The sequence below is a fragment of the Muscardinus avellanarius genome (assembly GCF_963383645.1).
Source record: "Muscardinus avellanarius genome assembly, chromosome: 1".
Classification (NCBI taxonomy): Eukaryota; Metazoa; Chordata; class Mammalia; order Rodentia; family Gliridae; genus Muscardinus; species Muscardinus avellanarius.
In genome coordinates, this window is record NC_137786.1 from 183,161,638 (window position 1) to 183,183,616 (window position 21,979).

At 40.7% G+C, this 21,979-nt stretch overlaps 1 protein-coding gene across 1 annotated transcript in view; it reads left to right on the forward strand.

The window, feature by feature from the left end:
• Nucleotides 1–3,102: 3,102 nt before the first annotated feature.
• PPFIBP2 (PPFIA binding protein 2) overlaps nucleotides 3,103–21,979 on the forward strand; it is a gene marked incomplete at both ends in the record, with an annotated part of 116,925 nt that continues 98,048 nt past the window's right edge. Inside the window, 2 exon segments of the mRNA XM_080694125.1 lie at nucleotides 3,103–3,166; nucleotides 21,742–21,956. Of these exon segments, the coding sequence (XP_080550251.1) occupies nucleotides 3,103–3,166; nucleotides 21,742–21,956 (279 nt within the window).

Here is a 21,979-nt window from a genome sequence, read left to right on the forward strand (position 1 = left end):
TACTGTGTGTTTTTTGCTGATGAGATCTATTAACCTAGACAGTGATGAAGGGAAAAAAAAAAAAAAGAGTATTTGCTGCTAGAATGGGAGTGGCTTGTGACCTCATGGCCTCCCTGGTTCAGTAAAAATGGGTTCACAGCTGGGGACAGGAGGCCTCACACCTGTGGCATATGCAGCCCTTCCACACCTTATACCACTGATGCCTCACAGAGACCCTGGAACAGGGCTGACAAGGACCCATTCTTACCCAAGTGTCCTGCTGTCATTCCAAGCCCGGCAGGTCTGGAACAGAGCTCATCAGCTCGCCCAGGGCAGGTTCCCGTCTCACTGGCCCACCTCTTGGGCTGTGACTAGGATACATCTTTGACTCATGCTCTACTTCAGGCCAGCTCCCACGGGTCCACCCAGCTTGCTGTTTGCCAAGTACATCATTGCTGGGCAGAGGGCCCGTGTTTTTTTTTTTTTTTTTTTGAGGCCCCTCTGTTGCAGAGTGTCATGTCACAAGCTCTCAGGGGTTGGCACCCCATAAGTCCCCTCCCAACCTTCACCCTGGTATTAAGGCCACCCACAGTTCATCAGTGGGCTCAGTCTGCTGAACTGAGAACTCTTTCCTTAAAAATCTTCATCACGTTTCCATCCGAGGCCACTTGATTTATTATGCAGTGGTATCCCGACCCCTGAAGGAGTGGGTGTGATTCCCAAGCTCCTCTTATTACCTGCCATTGTCCTGCTTATGTGAATTCCATGGACACTTTGACTCATTTCAGGCAGCTGGATGCTCCTGTGTAATCTCATCAAGCATTCTGACCTTCGCCAACTCCATCCTGCCCCTACATGCTCCCTGGCCTTTCATGCACCACCTCCTCTTGCTGGAATAGCACTGACCTTATCTTCTGAGAAAAGCTCCTGCTCATCCTTCAAGGCTCAGAAAGTCCGCACACCTCCCTCGATCTGCACACCTCATAGTGTGTCATAGCTATTTGCTCACATTCTGTCTTCTCCATTTGACTGTGTGGCTCATGGGAGCAGGGACTAGATTTGATTTATTAATATCCTCCCAGTGTCCAACACAACAGGAGTTCGAGATATTGGCTACATGGATTCATCTACTTATATCATCCATCTATTACTCTTAAACTTCCTTGTGTCAGCCACAGGAAAGAAATGTGAGGTTGACCTGGCCGGACTCTGCAGCACCTTTTTCATAGGTCACAAGTAAGAATTTTGGAATCTTTTTTTCCCACGAGCAGTGGGAAGTTTTTAGAGGGAAGTATTTCAAACTTTTAATGTCTCCTGTGGCTGAATAAGTGGAAATCTGATTTGAACTTGTTTCTTTTACGTTTTTGTTCCCTGTGATCTCCTATATCCTGACTAAGCTTGCTTCCCTTTTCACCCCACGATGTCCTTGCTGCATTTTCTCTGGAATGGTTGGGGCGTCTCATCTCAGAGCAGCTCTGGTCCTTACCTCAGCCTTGTCTGACTCCTTCCAGGACCCCGAGGTGCCAGTGGAGCTCCCAATCCACTCCGCGGGCTCCCATACTCACTCCCTTAAGCTAACTGTCGAGTGGTTCTGATTACCCCCTATTTCTAAGCCTTTGGCCCTGTGTATCACTGCCCTGCCCCTGTGCATGCAGAGTGGCTGCTTTCCCTCACCATGCCCACCTCGAACAAGTGAGCAGCGTCTTGAGCTTATCTGGTTTCTTCCTCAGTGGGCTTACTCTTAGTTTCAAGTCTCATCCAGGGAGCTGTCCTGACAAAAATATGTTCTGAGATTATTTCTCACATAAAAATGAGGACAAATGTAGCTAAGACACATTGAGCACTGTGTAAAAGGGGCTGAGCTTAGTGCCCTCTATGAAGCCTTGCTGGCCCATCAATCATGACATTAGTCCTGTGAATTAACCCCATTTTATAGATGAGAAAATCGAGGCTCAGAGATCATGCAGTGGGATGTCAGAGCTGGGCATGGTCTCAGGCTGTGACTCCAATGCCTGTGAATTTAACTGCTACTGCCTGATACAGTCTAGCCCAGTTGTTTTTGTGGTCCTGAAATTCATATCCACACCATCTCCAAAGCTACTTTCATTTAGTTCGCACTTTCTACTCTTCACCCGAAGGTCCAACTTCATGGGGAAAATGAGCAGACACTCTCAGAACCACCCATTTCCTGGCCTGCACATGCTTGGGTGTGAGAGCCATGGCTCTGTTCCTCTGTTCTTCAGAGCACTGATGACCATTAGGCATACTCGTAGGCTTTGCTGAAAGAGCAAAGTATGACTGCTTCCAGTTTGCAGACGTGAGCTAAGTCTCTTTGTAGTATTGCAAATGCTATTGTAAGAGCTTCCCTGATACCAAGGGAGAAGGTAGGAAGCAGGAGAAATGAGAGAAGGCTGCAAGAAGACAGTTTAAAGACCTTTCTAAGAGGCATTGTTGTCCAGAGATGGAATCAGTGGCCTAAGGGTGGAGATGGGCAGTGCCCCATTGCTACTAACTATGTGTCCTTGCACACCTTCCTCAGCCCTGAGAAGGTGGGATTCTGAACCTTGAATGGTGCTGGGTGGAGTGCATCTAGATGCTCAGGTGGAGTGTTCCTGGGACAGTGTTCTCTCCAAATCATTATGCCTGTGGCCTTCCTAGACAGGGCATGCCAGGCCATTTGGAGAAATGAAAGCAGCTCTTGAGGTCTCCCAGGAAGGATCACACTCATCCGTAGGTGTTGGGCAAAGGCAGCTACAAGACAGTAGAGCCTTCCCCGCTGGTGGTTGGGGCTTCTGGAGCCTGGACCTCAGGATGGAGAGATGTAATAACCATGCCTTGCTGCTGCAGGTGACTCTAGAGAGCCTGGTAGATTTTCATTACAGATGTGAATGGGATCATGTGCTGAAGATATGGAAAAAGAGTACTCATGCCAGAGGAGAGGCTATAGAGATGCCAGAAGCTATTCATCAGCTCTTGCGATTCTTAATAAAAGTGCATTGTATTATGATAGATTTAAAGTGTTTGTGGTCTCCTGTGCATAATGTGGGACTTCTATAATTTTCCTTTGTTCTGTATTTTAATTTACAGTAGCAGGAGGAAAAGGCCAAGCAGGCAAAAGGAGTCATGGCTTCTGATGCCAGTCACATGCTGGAGGCTGCCCTGGAGCAGATGGACGGGATCATTGCAGGTATGCTCCAGGATCCCAATGACCAATCTCTAGTTCTCCACATCCATCTCAGAATTAGTTTTCTCACACTTAATTTCTTTCTTTTGCTTTTTTGCATAAAGAGAAACTCTTCATAGATTTATTTTAAAATAGTTTTATGGTACATGCCTTCTGCTTCCTTTCTAAGGTGCAAACTTGGAGAATTCTCTATCTGGTGTGAGAGTTTAGGGGCTTCTGTTGAGACACTGTGGATGTACCACATGCACCTATGTAACTCTGTCACAGTTTGGATCCTGGCTGTGAGGCAGTTTAGGTTCAGTGAGATTTATTCTATTGTAAAAATTTCAGTGTACATCATGGCTTCTCACAGGTGAGCTGGAACTTAAAATTGAGCACTTTTTACCACCCCGTGTCTGTTCACTTCTTTAGTTTGTTTACAAGATGGGGGGCATTTTTGGTATTGATTTGCCTAATGAATAGAATGTTCATTATGGAATATTGTTTTTAATTCACCTCAAGTGTTTGGTTTTAATATTTGCATGAGCCGTTAGGGGACTTTCTCTAGAAGGGATCCAGCAAGGTTGTTTAATTGGAAAGGACTGATAGTAGGTTGTTCTGGCTGATCAATTCCTTGATAGGAGTAATAACAAGTAACAAACTTGTTGAAAATCTTTCCCCAAAGTCCCAGGTCATCTTTCTGCCCTTCTCTGATACAGTTCCATTGCCTTATTTGCAGACAGGGTACACTTCTTCAGGATTTAGTCCATTGTGTGAGCTTTGGTTGGAAGAAATGGGGAAAGAAGGTATGGGTCTGGGTGTGGCTTGACCCCAGCAAGTGCTCAGGACACCTGGCACTGGCCCCATTCAGGCATTTTCTCTTCTTTCCCATTGCAGAAACACACCTGACTCAGGAGGGTTCTGGGTGTTGGAGCCTGGGGTGAGGGAGATTGTCTGTGTCCCATATCTTTATCATGTTGTGGGTGGGTCCGTAACATGATCCTTCTGTCATCTGTCAGGCTTGTCATTTCTCTGTGAACACAAGAGCCCTTGAGAGGCCATGAGTAATGTCCTGCTTTTCAGAGTCTCCATAGATTGGGATGTCCTGTTCCAGGTCAAGGTCTCTGATGAGGTATTGAGAAGAAACCATCAAGAAGATAAATTTCTTATCAATGCTTTCCAAAGCCTGATGTGGAAGCTCAAAATACACATTGAGACACAAGCCACATGGTCAGATTCTCAATCTGGCTGAGGCAGGCAGCACTTCTAAACCCCCTGCCAAGGAGTGAACCCCTGGGAGAGCTTTAGGATGGTTGTGAGGGATGAATGAGAAGATTTTTTCGATTCTATTTCCTTTGTTCCTTTGTCAAAGGTCAATTGACTGTATTTATGTAGACCTGTTTCTGACCTTTCTAGTCTGTTCTACAGATCTATTTGTCTATTATTTTGCTAATATTACAACATACTGATGACTTTAGCTTTACAGTTTTTCTTAAAAATCACATCATGCCAATCATTCACCTTCGTAATTTATTTTTCTTCAATTTGTCAATTTGGGTCTTTTTTTTTTTTTTTGCCATACTGGTGATGGAACCCAGGGGCACTCTACCTCTGAGCTACACCCCCAGCCCTATTTTTTATTGTTTATTTTGAAACAGGGTCTCACTGAGTTACAAAGGGTCTCACTAAGTAGCTGAGGCTGTCTGCGAAGCTTGATCCTCCTGTCTCAGCTTCCCAAATTCTGGGATTACAAGTGTGTGGCACCACACCTGGTGACCTGGGTCTTTTTAAATGTTTTCCTTCAGAAAAAAAAAATACAAAACTTAAGAATCAATTTGTCAATATCCCCAAAATAATTTGCTGTGATTTTGACTGAGATTGCATTGGACCTATGGATCATGTTGGGAAGAATGACATCTTGTAAATTTTGAATCTTTGTGAAATGAATGGGACACCTCCTAAAGAAGGCAGCCTCCTGCCAGAGCGTGGTGGCGCACTCTTGTAATTCCAGCATTCGGGAGGCTGAGACCGTAGGATCGCGATTCGCGGACAGCCTCAGCTACTTAGTGAGGCCCTCTGCAATTCAGTGAGACCTGGTTTCAAAATAAAGAATAAAAAAGCCGGGCGTGGTGGTGCACGCTTGTAATCCCCACACTTGGGAGGCAGAGACAGGAGGATCGCGCAGGTTTGAAGCCAGCCGCGCGCGCGCTGGTTTAGGAGACCCTGTTTCCAAATAAAAATGTAAAAATAGGTCTGGGAGTGTAGTCTGGAGATAGAAGGGCTTCCAGGAACCCCAGTACCACCAAAAAAATAAAAAAAGAATAAAAAAAATAGGGCAGGGGGTGTAGCTCAGAGGTCAAATGCCCCTGGGTTCTATCCCCAAACCTGTAAAAAAAAAAGAAGAAAAAAAAAGAAAAGAAAAAATAAAGAAGGCAGCCTCTTATGGGGCTGGTGCCTCTTTATGCCTTCTAATTTCTTCACACAGGCATTCCTCAAATGATATAGCACTGAAAAAATCCTCTCTGTTTCTGAGAGAAGATTTTGTGGCCTCTCGAGGCCTTGCCTTGGTCCAGGATTTGCAGTTGAGAATCTGAGATAGGTGTAGAGGGAGGGGCCTTAGGTATAGGTTGTATGGGATGTAGGAGGCTATCATCCTGATGTTCCAGAGCAAAGTATTGTCTTCTTCTCTTTCCATTTCCTTTAGTCCTCCATTCTGGAAGGTTCCATGTGGATGGGCTCCATGGGCCTAGAACACACATGAGAATTTTGTAGGGAGAAAATCTAAGACATTCCAAGGTATTCTTTACAGATTTTTTTTTTTTTTTGGCAGATTGGTAGGGAAGAATGCCTCTAGGACTAGGTAGAGGACTGACATGATGATTTTTAAGATAAACTATAAAGCTATAGTAATCAAGAGTATACTATTAAAAAATAGAGATATCTGTAGAGCAGATTAGAGGTCTCAGAAATGAAGCCACATAAATACTTGCTTCCAATCCTAGCTCTACAATAAGTTGTTTGTGTGATTTGCACCTCAGTTCCCTTGTATTTAAATGGAAATAATAATTGTGCTCACCCTAGGGGTTTTGTGTTAACCCATGCAAGATTTCTTAGATCAGTGCCTTGTACATAATAACCACTATAAAGTGTTATATCTTGATACAGTAATAAAAGACAGAAAATATTTATCTCTTAATGGTTAGAATGTCCTTTATTCCATATTATTTTTTATCCATTTCAAGGGTTTGTTTATATTGTTTGCCTTAGCCAGGAGGGGATTTACTCTAGAAGGGATTCAGAAAAATCATTGGTAATTGAAAAAAAGACTGTCACTGTCCTTCTCTAAGGACACAGCAGACTTTTCATTTACTGAACTCCTTATTTTGCCCATCTGAGTTTTGTGGCTTTCATTGTGGAAGGCTTGCACATTCATCCCCAGACTTGCCCAAGGTCTATTAGATATTTAGTGTTCTGATTGGTCTCTGATTCTGTTCTTGTCCCCCTTATAGACCATCTCCCACTGAGCCCCAGAGTAAACCTGCAAATATAAATTAAATCACATCCCTCCTCTCTCCAAAATTCTTCAATGGTTCATCATCGCAGGATAAAATCTAAAGTCCTCACCATGGCCAGCAAGATCATAATGTGATTTGGCTTTTACTCCTTTGTGGCTGTGTCTTCCCCACCTACCACCCTGGCCTATCTATCTTACTTGAGCCATCGAACTACCACAGGACCCTGATGTTTACAACCCTCTCTTCTAGAAAATTCTCAAGATCCACTCAGATTTTTGTGAAACGTCCTCACACCAGAGGCTTTCCTTGATTCTCATATACCATCCTAATATCACTCTCTGTTGTAATACCTGTTTGTATTTCTTTACAGCACTTATCATCACCTGGCCTATTACATTCTCATTGGTCTTTTTGTTTACTCTCTGCCTTCTGTACCAGAATGTAAATTCCACAAAGACAGAGGATATGCTACTATATCTCCAGGGCATGGATTCATCTGTAGCACATAATAGGTATCTAACAAATATTTGTCACATGTATATTTTTCGTGTGTGACTAGGATATCCTTTTCATTGGTTAGGAGGCAGATATTGGTTTCTGTATATGTCCTCTCTCTGGCTGCATACTGAACTTTATTGTTTTCTCTGTTTATTGCTTTATTTGACTGACTCTTTTGGAATACCAAATCACTAGTTATTTTTGAAGACTCAGTAGTTGGTATATCCTATAAACAAACTCCTAAGTTGTAATTAGTCCATACAGCTGTTTTCCGGGAGGTATTTGACAGATAATTCAACATTGAAGTTATTAGTATCTGGAGGGTCTGTGTCTCTCCTTCCCTCCCTCTCTACCTCTTTCTATCTCTCTTGGATAAAAAGAATGCTAATTATTTAACACCTTTGGTGAGGGTGATTTTCCTCAAAGTTATTAATATCACTCTCATTTTCAAAATGGCTGGACAAGTCAGGGGCGATGGTACACACTGGCTGTAATCCTCACTTGGACGCTAAAGACAGGAGGATCACAGGTTCAAGGTCAGCATGGTAAATTAGTAAGACCTTGTTTTAAAATTAAAAAATAATTTAAGAAAAGGGCAGGGGGTATGGATCAGAGGTAGAATGCTCCTGGCTTCAATCCCCAGCTCTCCCCACAACACACACACATACATGGCTGGGCCAAATTGGGTAAAAATAATAGGATCTTTTGTGGTTATTAAGATAGTCTACAGAGTTAGATTGTTCAGGCTTGAATCTCAGCTCAGCTACTTACTACTGGCTCTGATCTCTTCAAACAAATTAATTCTTCTGAGTTTCAGTTTCCTTATAAGTAAAACAATGGTACTCATATTATTGTGAGGATTAAATTGATGCAAATAAGGCACTTAGTACCTGGCACTTAGTAAGTTATTACTCATTTTATTGATATTAATATTAATGTTATTTTTACCCCCCAAAGACCTAGTGTTGGTAAATGGCAGAACTAAGGTTTGAGTTCAGGGGCATCTGCATCTCTCTCAGGTTTCTTTCATTCCTAGGATGTTTTACTGTTAATGTGTGGGGCTATATAAAGGAGAAAAGAGCTAACTGGGAGGAGGATACTGGTATGCGATTGTTCACAATCCCTTAGCCAGAGTGGTTTGGTTCTCATTTCTATTATACATTATTCTTCCCAAGCAAGAGTTCCTTTGCTTAAAGGGTGACACAACTAAAAGAAAGCTTGAAACTGTGTCACTCTATTATGAGATCTCAGATTCTGCAGAAATGATATTTTGTGTACAGATTAAAGTTTTCTTCTTTTTGCATTCTCTTATTAAGTTGAGGTTGAATGATCCTGGATAGTGTCACCACCAGTACCAAAACACAATTGCTTTTGAATCTGTTAAAGTACTCAAGCAAGTACCCAAGGACTGGATTCTCTCACTTTTTGAAAATGCAATAACCACTTATTTCAGTGGAAGAAAAGGTTAGGTACTTTGTGTACTTCCCAAGTAGTAGCCACTTATACAAAAACAATACTGGTTCCTACATTACAATGGATGTAATTTCTTCAATAATGATTATTCATAATCGTAATACTACATACTAAGGAATTTCCCTTTATAATTACTGTATAGCCTAATAGGTTACCATTTACTTTCCAAAACTCTTTCCAAGAAAAGTACTCTTTGGGCATTTGATATCAATGTTTAGGGAATTAACTTCTTTTTCTTAGCCTTTCATTTTATACATTCATTGGTATGTTATAGTTTTGCATCATAATGTAGTTTAGGGTGACAGTGACATACATGCACACAGCACTTGGGGGGCTTCCCCGGCTCCCTCCCTACTCCCCCCTTCTCCATAGGATACTGAAATTGGCATTGGTAGTATCACATATGTACATAATGTCAATGGAAGTGCTTCATTAATTTTCTCTCCACCCACCCCTCCACTAGACCACCTCCCTCTGTCCAGTGGGGTTTCTCCTCCACTATATAAGTCCCTCTTGTATCCCCATTACTCCCTAGTTTCAAATATGATAGACATCATGTGATCCTTCACTTTCTGTGACTGGCTAATCTCACTTAACATAATGTTTTTCAGGTCCATCCATTTTTCTGCAAATGACATAATTTTTCTTCATTGCTGAGTAGAATTTCATTGTGTGTATATGCCATAATTTGGTAATCCATTCATCTGTTGGCACACCTACACTGGTTCCATAATTTGGCTGTTATGAATTATGCTGCTATAAACATGAATATGTATGTGTTACTAATTATTCTGACTTTAGTCCCTTTGGAAAGATATCCAGGAGTGGTAGAGCTAGATCATATGGTGGATCCATTCCCAGTTTTCTGAGGAATCTCCATACTGATCTCCATAGTGGCTGCACTAATTTGCAATCCCACCAACAGTGTGTAAAAGTTTTAATGCAAAAATATATCTATTTTCCCTTTCTCAATTTATGGAAACAGTGCAGATGACCATCACTCCTATAATCAATCAGGATAGGGGTGCTCTGAAAATACATCCTAATTTGCAAGTGGTAAATATGTCCACCAGAGGCACACAGTGTTACTCTTACCTCAAGGCGATCAGTGGCTTGGGGTGTGTGAGTGGTAGAAATCAGTTATTATAAATTCAAAAAGAAATGTGTTATAAACAGAAGTTGGACTCTTAGATGATATTCTGTATAAACTTGAATTCTTGGAATCTGAATGGGTGCATCTCAAGTGTGACCGTACTTGACTGGAATCCCAGAATTTTATGTCAGGAAGTTGGAATGGTGATTACTAACGATCCCAGGACCAGTGTCAATAATGATTTGTTTTTAATATAAAAGATCATTGTTAACAGCCTCCAGTAGAATGTTAACCTTTGATCTAATCTCCCTCCTCATTAGTTCTGTGATTTTGTCTGCAAATAACACTCTAATTGAACTGCGCTGTTGACAGTTGAAATTGACCTATATATTGCTTAATTACATCTCCCTGCATGACAAAGAGCAACTGCCACAAACTCTAATTTCATATAGGGCTTATTTTGTGGACTGACAGGTTTCAGTGGGTACTCTATCAGGATACTTCTGGCATAGGACCAGAGAGCCACATGGTAGGACAACTTACCACTCTGCTGTGGCAGGAGTTACCATGCAGTGATCTACAAGCTGTGCTCATTGAGAGCAATAGTTGAAAGGAATCTGTTTTATGCCATTTAAAAAAGGTCACCCTGCTTATTGGACCTTTCTGACAATTCTGACATAATATATAATGGAATATTGATTTTTACTGCTTTAACCAATTTCCCAATGTTCTGTCTTTTAGCTGACTAGTTTAGTCTATATACATTTATCTTGAGTACTAGTTTTTTGGTGGTACTGGGGTTCCTGGAAGCCCTTCTACCTCCGGGCTACACTTCCAGACCTATTTTATACTTTTTTATTTTTGGAAACAGGGTCTCTTAAGCCAGCGGGGCTGGCTTCAAACCAGTGCGATCCTCCTGTCTCCACCTCCCAAGCGCGGGGATTACAAGCGTGCCCCACCACATCCAGCTCTTGAGTACTAGTTTACTTGAAAATTTTCTAAATGTTTTACTCCCAAAATTTCCAACTATTTTATTTGATTATTTTCTTTTGTCATACTCTTTCTATTTGTCCTCTCATTCCTCTTATTCTCCACTTATCATTTTAAAAATACTGACTTTAGACCTAAGGCCAAGCTTCCTACTTGGGTTCTTCTAGCTTATTTTCTGAGGGTATTTAACTTTTGCAACCTACACAAGACCCCCCCCCCTTATTTTTGGTACTGGGGATTAAAATTGGGACATTCTACTTCTGAGCTACACCCTCATATATATATATTAAAAATTTTAGCCGGCCTTGGTGGTGCACGCTTGTAATCCCCATGCTTGGGAGGCAGAGACAGGAGGATCGCGCAAGTTCGAAGCCAGCCGTGTGCGCTGGCTTAGGAGACCCTATTTCCAAATAAAAATGCAAAAATAGGCCTGGGAGTATAGCCCAGAGGTAGAAGGGCTTCCAGGAACCCCAGTACCACCAAAAATAAATAAATAAATAAATAAATAAATAAATAAATAAATATAAAAATTTTATTTAGGAACCAGGTCTCATTAAGTTGTTAAGAGTCTAACTTATTGCTGAGCCTGGTCTTTAACCTGAGACCTCCTGTCTCACCCTACCAAGTTGTTGGATTACAGGTAGGTACCACTATGCCTGGCTGCAAAAGACCTTAGAGTTCTCCCATCCAGTCTCTGCCTTTGCTCAGGCTTTAAGATTTGTCTCCTGTCTTCCTCATGTGGTCCACTAAACTCAGCCCTTAGGCCATCAGAATTGGCAGTGCCCTGCAGAGCAAATGGCAGTTCAATTGCTTTAACCCTTGAGGTTCAGAGATTCAAAGGTTTCCTTTGATTCGGTTGCTTTAAAAAGTGTGTAGGTATATATGCAGGTTTTGTACGTGTGGGTGTTCCAGGAGTTTTCTCTGTGTAACTAGTCTACTGCTGCCTGCCCCATGGCTATTAGAATGCAGTGGCATTCGTTGGTTCCTGGCCCCTTCGACTATCTTCAAAGCCAGCAGTGGCAGGTCAGGTTCTCCCACCACATCTTTCTGACCCATTCTTCTTTCTCCATCTTCTGATAGAAGAGCTCATGTGATCAAGATGACCTCCTCATCTCAAGATTCCTAACCTCAATCGCAACTGACAAATCCCTTTTTCCTTGTAAGATAACATGTTCACAGCTTCCAGAGATTAGGATGTAGACATCTTTGAGGTCATTATTTCGTCCACCACCATGATCAGTGCAAAACACCTCTTTATTCCCTTGCTCACTTTTAAGCAAACTGAGAAATAGACAAAGGTTCATACAGATGGAGACCAAAATATTAGCTAAGCTGTAGTACTTGAGAAGTTAGGTTATTAACTGAAATTATAATTAGTATAAATAATACCTCCAATTCTAAACGCACATATACACTCTTAGTTTAACTTAACAATATAAGCGACAGACTTCTACTTTGTAGGGGCCATCTGGTCTCAGAAAGCTTCCCTCAAGGACGGTGTCAACATCTGAAAGAGGGGAAGCTGCAGAGAGAATTAATGTTCTCAGTTCTCCAGTCAGAAGAAGCATTCCTCCTTTCAGGAAAATCTGAGTCAAAGGAGGAAGAGGAGAGGCCATAAATGTAGCCTTGGTAGAATCCATCTTCTTTCCTCATGGAAATAAGAACCATGAAAAGCTTAGTTCATTTTGTGCTACTGTAACAGAATTCTCTAGGGTGGGTTAGCTTTCAAAGAAAATACATTTGTTTTGCATAGTTCTGAGAGCTGAGAACTCCAATATCAGGGTGCTGGCATCTGACAAAGGCCCTCTTGCTGTATCATCCCATAGCATAAGGCAGATGGGCAAGAGCTCATGTGTGAAAGAGAAAAGGAATGAGGCAGAACTCATTAATTTATTAGAAGCCCACTCCTGAGATAACTAACCAATTCCCATGATAAAGACATGAATCCATTCATCAGGACACGGCCCTTATGACATAATTACCTTTTAAAGATCCAATCTTTCAACATTGTCATATTGAATTTCTAAAATGTGAACTGTGGGGGACGCATTCAAATCATACAATCCCTTAATCATTTTTTACTTATATTGGGACTTCCTGTATGGCCTCGTATGTGATCGGATTTAGGAAAATATTTCATATATATTTTAACAGAATATTATTTCCAGTTTGGGAGGCACTGTTCTCCATATGTCCTTCATTATTTTCATATATTGTCACTCCATTTTTATTTTATGTTTGGATCTGCTTAATCTATTATTTTCTAAGAGAGATTACCATGATATGTTATCTTTTTTTTATACATTCTGGGATTTTTTTGGTTCATTTTTGTTGATTTACATATTTAAGTTCATTGGTAAAATGAGCAGCAATTTTTTTTTGTAGTTCTCAATATTGCTAAATTGAACAATGCAGGGTGGGGGCATTTGCACTTTAATGTAAAAGTTGTATTAGTAAGCTCTCATAAAGTGAGCTGGGAGAATTCTCTCTTTTCCTAAACTAACCAAAGTAGTTTGTTAGAGTTATTCAGATATTGAGTGTTTGAGAGAATCGACTCGTAAAAGCATTTGGCTTGGTATTTTCTATCATAAAAAATTTAAACTACACTATGATTTCATTTCTATATAGGGACTATTCAGATAATTTTTTGTTTGTTGTAATTTACCACTAACTTTTTTTTGCTGTTTTTAGTAGTTTGATCAAAATACCTCTTCCAAAATATGGAATTCTTTTGTGTATATATCTGTGTGGGGGGGATACTAGGGATTGAGTCCAGAGGCATTCTACCTCCCTGAAGCCCCCAAGTCTTTTTATTTTTTATTTTGAAACAGTATTTCCCTAGATTGCTAAGAATTTAGCTAAATTACTGAGGATGGTCTTGAACCTGCAATCCTCCTGTTTTAGCCTCCAAAGTATTGGGATTACAGGTGTGCTCTACCTCACCCAGCAATATATGGAATTCTTTGTTTTATATTTTTAACATTTTATGTTTTAGTCTTTCATTCATTATTGTTTGCATGTCTCTCTCACAATTTTCCCTCTTTTTTTCAGTCCTGGGGATTGCATTTAGGGCCCTGCATATGCTTGGCAAGTGCTTCTATCACTAGCTACATCTCCAGCCCCATAGTTCTCTTTTGATAATATCATATAACTGAATTTCTTTTGTTCCATTATTTAACTAAAAGTTTTCCTCAGATCTGTGAGAGCTCTGGTCTGTGTTATCCTCTTTCAGGGACATGGGCTGAATCAGTCTCTACCATTGCCAGAGGTCAGAATATGGAGAATTGCATACTGGCTCTTAGAATTTTTCCCAGAAGTGACACATGTCACTTCTCAACCTTATTGGGCAAAGGAAGTCATGTGTCTATGGATAGTTCCAAGGGGCTGCCCCTTGAAGTGTGAGCTCAAGTAAAGGAGAACCAAATATTAATAACCCTAATGTCTACCATATATATCTTTATGTGTCTTTGAAGTGATTACTAAAAGGCTTTTGATAAAATTCTATACTTGTATTTTATGTAGTCTTATTCTCAAAGTAATTACTCATTAATAATTACTCACTAGATATTAAATTTTGGTTTTGTGCCTCTGCTTTGATTGTGGCCTCTTCTGCAAGCATCAAAAACTAGCATTGAAGCTGGGCATGGTGGACCATGCTTGTAAACCCAGTACTTGGGAGGCTGAGATAGGGAGATCATAGATTCAAGGCCAGCCTCAGCAACTTAGTGAGACCCTCTGCAACTTAGTGAGACCCTGTTTCAAAATATAAAATAAAAATAGAGCTGGGTGTGTAGCTCCGAGGTATAACACTCCCCGGGTTCATCCCCAGCACCAAAAAAAAAAAAAAAACAAAACAAAAACTAACATTGATTGAGGTGATCTGTTTGTATCAATTCCTAAAGTGGATGATACTATCTGGTGAGGGATGCTGAAATGATCCATGAGGGCAGTAGTAGCCTCAGATACTGTTGAGGGATGTTATACAAAGATAAGGGGGTGGTGGAAGCACCCAGGGTGTGCTTGGGTAATTTTTTTTTTTTTTCTGAAAAGGGGCAGCAAGTGAATAATTTTGGTAATCTATGAATGGTTTCAACTTAGGCTCTATTTTATAATCCCCTGGGGAACATATTACCCCAGGTCACTGTAATTTAATTAAATTACTATCTCTGGAGGTAGAACCCAGGCAGCTATAGTTTGTCTTTCTAGGCATCTTCAAAGCGCTTCCCAAACCGAAAGTTTTTGTGTTATCTGTCTTCCCTAACGTGCTTTGTGGTTCAAAACAAAGTAATAGAATGTCCCTAGAGAGAAGCTTCTTTTAGGGCTTGAGTATAGATTGAATTGCCCTTTTCTGAAAAATACTTTGGGGGCTAACACTTTGCCTTTAGATCCAGGCATAACCAGTATGAATCTATTGTTTTGTTTATAGTGTTCAGTTAATCCCAGGATTAAGGAACCCATTTTTCTATTTGTTGTTTGTGGGCATTCTGTTTTGACTTGTTTTCCCTGTGGTTGTAATCTTTTCACAGAAGCTTGTCATTTGCAGGGAATGTGTGTGGAGTGTGGAACTGAGCCTCCTGGGAGAGTCTGTCTATGCTAACGCTGGGCCTTAGTGTTATACCATTCTGGGTCATTGTGTGTATTGATTTCTTGTTTGGGATTTTATCTATTTTTTTCTTTTTTATGGTACTGGGGATTGAACCCAGGGGCATTCTACCTCCAAGCTACACCCCCAGCCCTATTTTATTATTCTTTATTTTGAAACATGGTCTCACTGAGTTGCAAGGGCCTCCTCACTAGGTAGCTGAGGCTGTCCTGTAACGGTGATCCTCCTGTCTCAGCCTCCCAGATTGTTTGGGATTTAAATAGTCCATAGTTGGAATAATTTGGCACTATACTTTGGTATGCAGAAACTTGCAGTTTTTAATTTTCCATTGAGTGTGTGTATGTTTCTGTGTGTGTGTGTGTGTGTGTGTGTGTGTGTGTGTGTGTGAGAGAGAGAGAGAGAGAGAGAGAGAGAGAGATTATTTTATTATTTATTTATTTATTTATTTATTTATTTATTTATTTATTTATTGTGGTACCTAGGATGGACATTCTATATTTGGGCTATCGCCCCATACCTACTTTATTTTATATTTGGAAACGGGGTCTCACTAAGTTGCTGAGAACCTTACTAAGTTGCTAAGACTGGCTTCAAACCTGTGATCCTCCTATCTCAGCCTCTGAAGTGCTGTGATTACAAGCCTGCACCACCATGCCTGGCGTGTATATGATTTTATAGACATGCAAAGTTCTCCTCAGTACTCTGCAAATTCCCCTGGTATTGGGTGAAATCTCTCATACCTCTCTTCATGAAACAGGCACTACTTGACAGTATTTTCTTTCTGTAGTGGTTCCACTTTTGGAGTACTGCTCTCACTGAGGCACTAAAGCCCCAAGCTTCACCCCAGTTCCTCCCTCTAATCTGGGTCTTTGCCTCTGGGCAACTCTTGAGTCAGTTTGTTGAGTTTGTTCTTTATTTCTAACACCCAAGGTATTAATTATATTAAAAAATAATTTTTCCACTTTTTGTTCAGTGTGGGTGAAGGAGACCCTGGCAGTTGGGTGTGTCCTGTTGCCAATAGTTCTCCCTTTCGTGGTACATGATTTTTCTAGCATATTATGTGGCCTGGTCTGAGATTTTCTCAAATGCTCTGTGAAAATGCCACCCTTTTCACTTAAGCAATGACTGAGAGAAGGGAAGCTGATCAAGGGCACAGGAGGAACTTATTTCCTGCCCAAAGAAGCACCTGAATGATCCCATGTGGTCTAGCATCTGATGGAGATTTTTAAAGCACAGTCGAACCTAGAATACCCATGCGAACCAGATGTCACACTTCAATCCCTCACTTTTGTTCTTATTCAAAAAATTTAGAGTGTAATAAATAAAATGTTTATAAGGAATCATTGTTGTCATTAAAAAATTACTTCCATATACATGTTTGTTCATATATACATGCACATATATATGATATAATTTCCATTTTACTAAAGAAGAGTATAAGGCAAGTGTTTTCCTTTGTTATTGGATCTTTGGACAATTGTTTATTTCTTATATAGCTCTATGGATGATACTCTTTGAATATCCCAGAAATTATATAAACATTCACCTATTTGGAGACATTTCCCCTGTACTTTTTCAGAATTAAGACACTATTCAGATCATTCTTTTGTATAATATTTTCTCACATGTCTGATTATATTTCACTAGGTTAGATTTCTAAAATTAGAATTGCTAGGTCAAAGCGTGTGAGCAATTTCACTTTGTCTTGCCAAGCTTCTTTCTAAAAAGTTTGGGACAATTTTGTGTCTGTTAACACAATAAAGGATACCCTTCTCACTATATGCTTGTCAACATTGATTATCACATTTTCAACTTCAATAATCCCATAAGGGAAAACTGAATCTTTCTTATTTATTTATTTATTTGTTTGTTTGTTTGTTTATTGTGTTACTGGGGATGGAACCCAGGGGCATTCTACCTCTGAGCGTCACCCCCAGCTCTATTTTTTATTCTTTATTTTGAAGCAGGGTCTCACTGAGTAGCTGAGGCTGTCCCCGAACCGCAATCCTACTGTCTCAGCCTCCCAAGTACTGGGATTACAAGTGTGCACCATCACCCAGCCAGAACTTTGTTTTTACATGTTATATTTACTGTGAAAAAACATGTTCTTTCCATAGCTCAAGTTTTGTATTTGTGATGTTGTTTTAGAGTTGCCTATATAAAATCCTTACTTATTTGTGTATGAGAAGGAGATTGGAACATTTTATTATTGATGTATAGGTTTCTTTTTATAAAAAGGATATATTGAGCTTTTGTTACAAATGAAATTTTCAGACTATAATTTGTCATTTCATTTTTATTTTTTTCTTAATGTCCTAGTAGTTAGTTTTATGTAGTTATATTTAATGTTGTGTTATGTTTTTTCCCAGTACTCTTATCCCTGCAAAATTTTTTTCTAACCTAGTTTTGAGCTATCTCCTGCTTTTTATTTTTATACTTTATTTTTTGCATATGATCCTTATTTGCCTAGATTTTAGTTTTATATATGGTATAAAGATCTTATTTTGGGGACTGGGGATGTAGCTTGGTGGTAGTATGCTAGCCTAGTATGTTCAAAACCCTGAGCTGGGCGTGGTGGCGCACACTGGTAATCCCAGCATTCGAGAGGCTGAGACCTGGAGGATCACGGTTCGCGGACAGCCTCAGCTACTTAGTGAGGCCCTCTGCAACTCAGTGAGACCCAGTTTCAAAATAAAGAATAAAAATAGGGCAGGGGGTGTAGCTCAGAGGTTGAATGCCCCTGGGTTCCATCCCCAGACCCGCAAAAAGAAACAAAGAAAAAAACCCCTGGGTTACATCTCCAGCACTGCAAACAGAAAAGAAGAAAAAGAAGAAAGGAGAAAGAAAGAAAGAAAGAAAGAAAGAAAGAAAGAAAGAAAGAAAGAAAGATCCAACAAACAAAAAATCCTTTTTGTTTTTCTATAAGGATAATTTTAGCAACATGTTTTAGTAGTACATGGGTAAGTTCCCCTTGATTATGCTTCTAGAATGTTTTTAACTATTCTTATTGGTTTATTTACTGTGTAACAAAATTACCCTAAAACACAGCATCTTAAAATAACAAACACTTATTATCCCTCAGTTCCTGTGGGCCAGGAATTCAGGAGAAGTTTAGTGGGTGGTCCTGGCTCAAGGTCCTTCCTGAGATCACAGGTGTGTCTGTTCATCTAGAGCCTTGCCTGGGGCTGGAAGACCCACATCCAGGGGTGCCTGCCCATGTGGCTCTTGGCACAAGGGCTCTGTGCTGTGATGGCTGTTGATAGGTGGCTGTAGTTCCTCATCACATGGACTTTTCCACAGGGATGATTGTAGATTCATACAGCATGGCAGCAAGCTTCCCCCAGAGCAAGTGATCTGAGAGAGAACAAGGCAGAAGTCACGGTGCCTTTTATAACCTAGCCTTCGAAGCGGCGTTCCTTCACTTGGGCCATGCCATGCTCCACTGGGCACATGGAGCGCCTTGCTCCAGTGCGGGAAGGGACCACGTGAGAAGTGTGTCTTCAGAGGCATGCTTTTCAAGGGCAGGACATTTAGAATTCTTATATCTGCCTTTATTAGGTGCCTCCTTATTCAAAACTATTTTGCCATTTACATCCCCACACCCTGGGGTGGATTTAGAAGTCTATTCTTTCCTTAATTTTCTGTCCTATCGCCCTATCTCATTCTCAAATTTAAAATCAAGTGGATTGTATCTGAGGCTTTGCTGTCACTGCTATTACAACTAGCTTGGGGACAGATTACCACTGATCTACTGTTACCTTTCACTTCCCTCAGGTATCATTTATCGGTATTGATTTTGATAAGGTAATAATATAAATTGAAAAAGAAGAAATTAATCAATATGTCTATAAAAATAGGCAATACAGATGAACTCAGACACATGCACACAAGCTCTCTTTGAATAGTAGGGAAGAAGCCCAACGCTTGAGAAAAGGGAGGGTCCTAGTGAAAGGAAGAGACTTATTCAAGGCCACATAGTGATAGAAAGTTAATGAAAACCTCTTTCCACCTAGCCCCAGTCTGACCATTCTACACTTTTCACATTTTTAACTGTACAAATATATGATTGAAATTAGAGTGTGTTCAGAATGGAGAGGGGTTGCTCACAACTGTTTAGAGATTGGAGTTCTTACTCCACTCTGTCCATTTTCTTCACTAAGGTTTGGCTGTGTCCGTTCTAAATTGGATCTGTAGGAGCCAGAATGTGCTGAGTATACACCAGAGTATGGATAATTGGGCCATTTCTGAGCTCCCCAGAGCCTCTGAATTGTTTGTGGATTGTGATCCATGATTCCCTCTACCATGCATTTTCAGAAAGCAAACTGGCAATCAAATGCTGTAGTAATTGTTTCCTTCTGTGTGTTTTTCTCATTCCCAAACTGCCTGGCGAGTAGGGAGTTGGCTCCTAGAAAAATAAAGGGACTTGGAATTAGATGTCAGGCATGCAGTATACCCGTGGATGTGGTAGCTCTGACAGCTCATATTTTCCACCCGAGCCCTGATTTCAAATATTTTATCCTGTTGGCCTTATAAACAATTCAGATGCCCTAGAATTTCTACCATCTAAACCATATTTTCTAAAATGTTTCTTATTGTGGAAAGAAACACAGAAATCCTTTACTAGACTATATTATCCCAGTTTGGGGTTTGAAAAATTTATCTTGGTACTGGTGGAAAGAAGACTTGTTATTGTTGTTCTTGTTAAATTATGGGATTTAGAAAGGTAAAAATAGAGGCCAGGCGTGGTGGTGCACACTTGTAATCCCTGCGCTTGGGAGGCGGAGACAGGAGGATCACGCAGGTTCGAAGCCAGCCACTCTGGCTTAAGAGACCCTGTTTCCAAATAAATATATAAAATAGGTCTGGGAGTGTAGCCCGGAGGTAGAAGGGCTTCCAGAAACCCCAGTACCACAAAAAAAAAAAAAAAAGGTAAAAATAGTCCTGTTTTGGGGACTTTCAAGTTAGAAAGAGCTGACCTAATGTCCCAGATCTCTGGGGAAATCCAAGTACTCTTTCTCTTTTTACTCAAGTACATGTGTAAACATTTGATCAGATTCCACTTCAATATTTACCAAGTAAAGGGAATGAAGATGAAAACTCAGCTAAGTATGTCATGGACCCTGCTCTCAGAGACTTTTTCCAAATGGGGTAACGCAACATAAATATACACAATAATACACCTTTAGAAGCATTTATTGTGGGATATAGAGATCTCTCAATTGAGAATATCCAGGAATGCTGTTTGCTACACCATCACCAAAATAAGTATAGTAACTGTTGCCTATTGCTGTGAACAATACTTTAGGCACACACACAGTGGCTTAGACCAACCACCGCCATTTGTTTTTTTGTAATGCCATGATTTGGGTAATGCTTTGCAGGGATGGCTGGTGGTGGCAGCTGGGGTGGCTCACTTGTGGCTGGAGGGTCCAAGATAGCTTCACTCACACATCAGCCCCTGTGGCTGTGATGGCTGGGACAGTTGAGGCTATCTGTCTAGCAGAGTAATTGGGCTTTATTATATGGTGGTTTAGGGTCAGAGAAGAAGAATGGGCACTGTGAAACTTAACACCCAGGCCCAGCACCAGAAAGTCATTTTCATTGCATTCTAGTTATGACAGCAAGTCATAGGCTCACCCAGGGTTAAAACTAACACACACTCTCTCTTCCTGGTACAAAATAATTACACAGAATAGTGGGTTACATTGTGGCATATTTGTACTTGCACAGAACATAATTTGATCAGTTTTATTCCCCAGTACCTGCCTTTTACCTCTTCTCCCTTCCCCAATCATTTTCTTGAGTTTGCCCTGTCTCCCTTCTATTTTCATGGGATCACCTCCCTGCCCCTCCAGCTTCCACGTATGAGAGAAAACATACAACATTTGTCTTTGAGTCTGGCTTATTTTGTTTAACAGAATGCTCCCAGGAGTGGGATGTCCATATAGGAATAGGAAGAATTTTTGGTGGCTATCTGTACAATTTGCCACATTGACTTCAAAAGAAAACAAATCAATTAATTTAAAATCCAAAGAATGGAATCACATTGTCTTCAAAAGAAAACAAATCAATTAATTTAAAATCCAAAGAATGGAATCACATTGTCTTAACTAGCATGCTCTTGTTCACTTTGAAGACTGGATATGTTTTCCTAGTTCTTGAAATGTATGTATAAACATCATAGATCAACCTCAATGGGCCATCATCCACCTCTGAAGTGCCTCTTCCTACCATACACAGCACAGATTAGACAATGATTGTGTCTGCAGAGTTGACCTTGTGAGTAGTTCGGCCATGGCAGAAGTGATCTTCCAGGCTCTCATTCAGTTCTTTCTCCTCTCCTTTCATGACCTGAGCTCTTGACCAGTTCATTGACCATGGCATCCACCCTTCTTACCCAGGCTCCTGCCTCTTTCTCTTGTTCCAGGCACTAAAACAGGTGCAGATATTAGTGATGGTACCTGTGAGCCTGGACTGTCTTCCCCGGCCTCCTACATGAACCCCTTCCCAGTACTCCATCTCATCGAGGACTTGAGGCTGGCCCTGGAGATGCTGGAGCTTCCTCAGGAGAGAGAAGCCCTCCTGAGCCAGATCCCTGGCCCAACAGCTACCTACATAAAGGAGTGGTTTGAGGAGAGCTCGGTGAGTAGGCCCACTGCCTGACT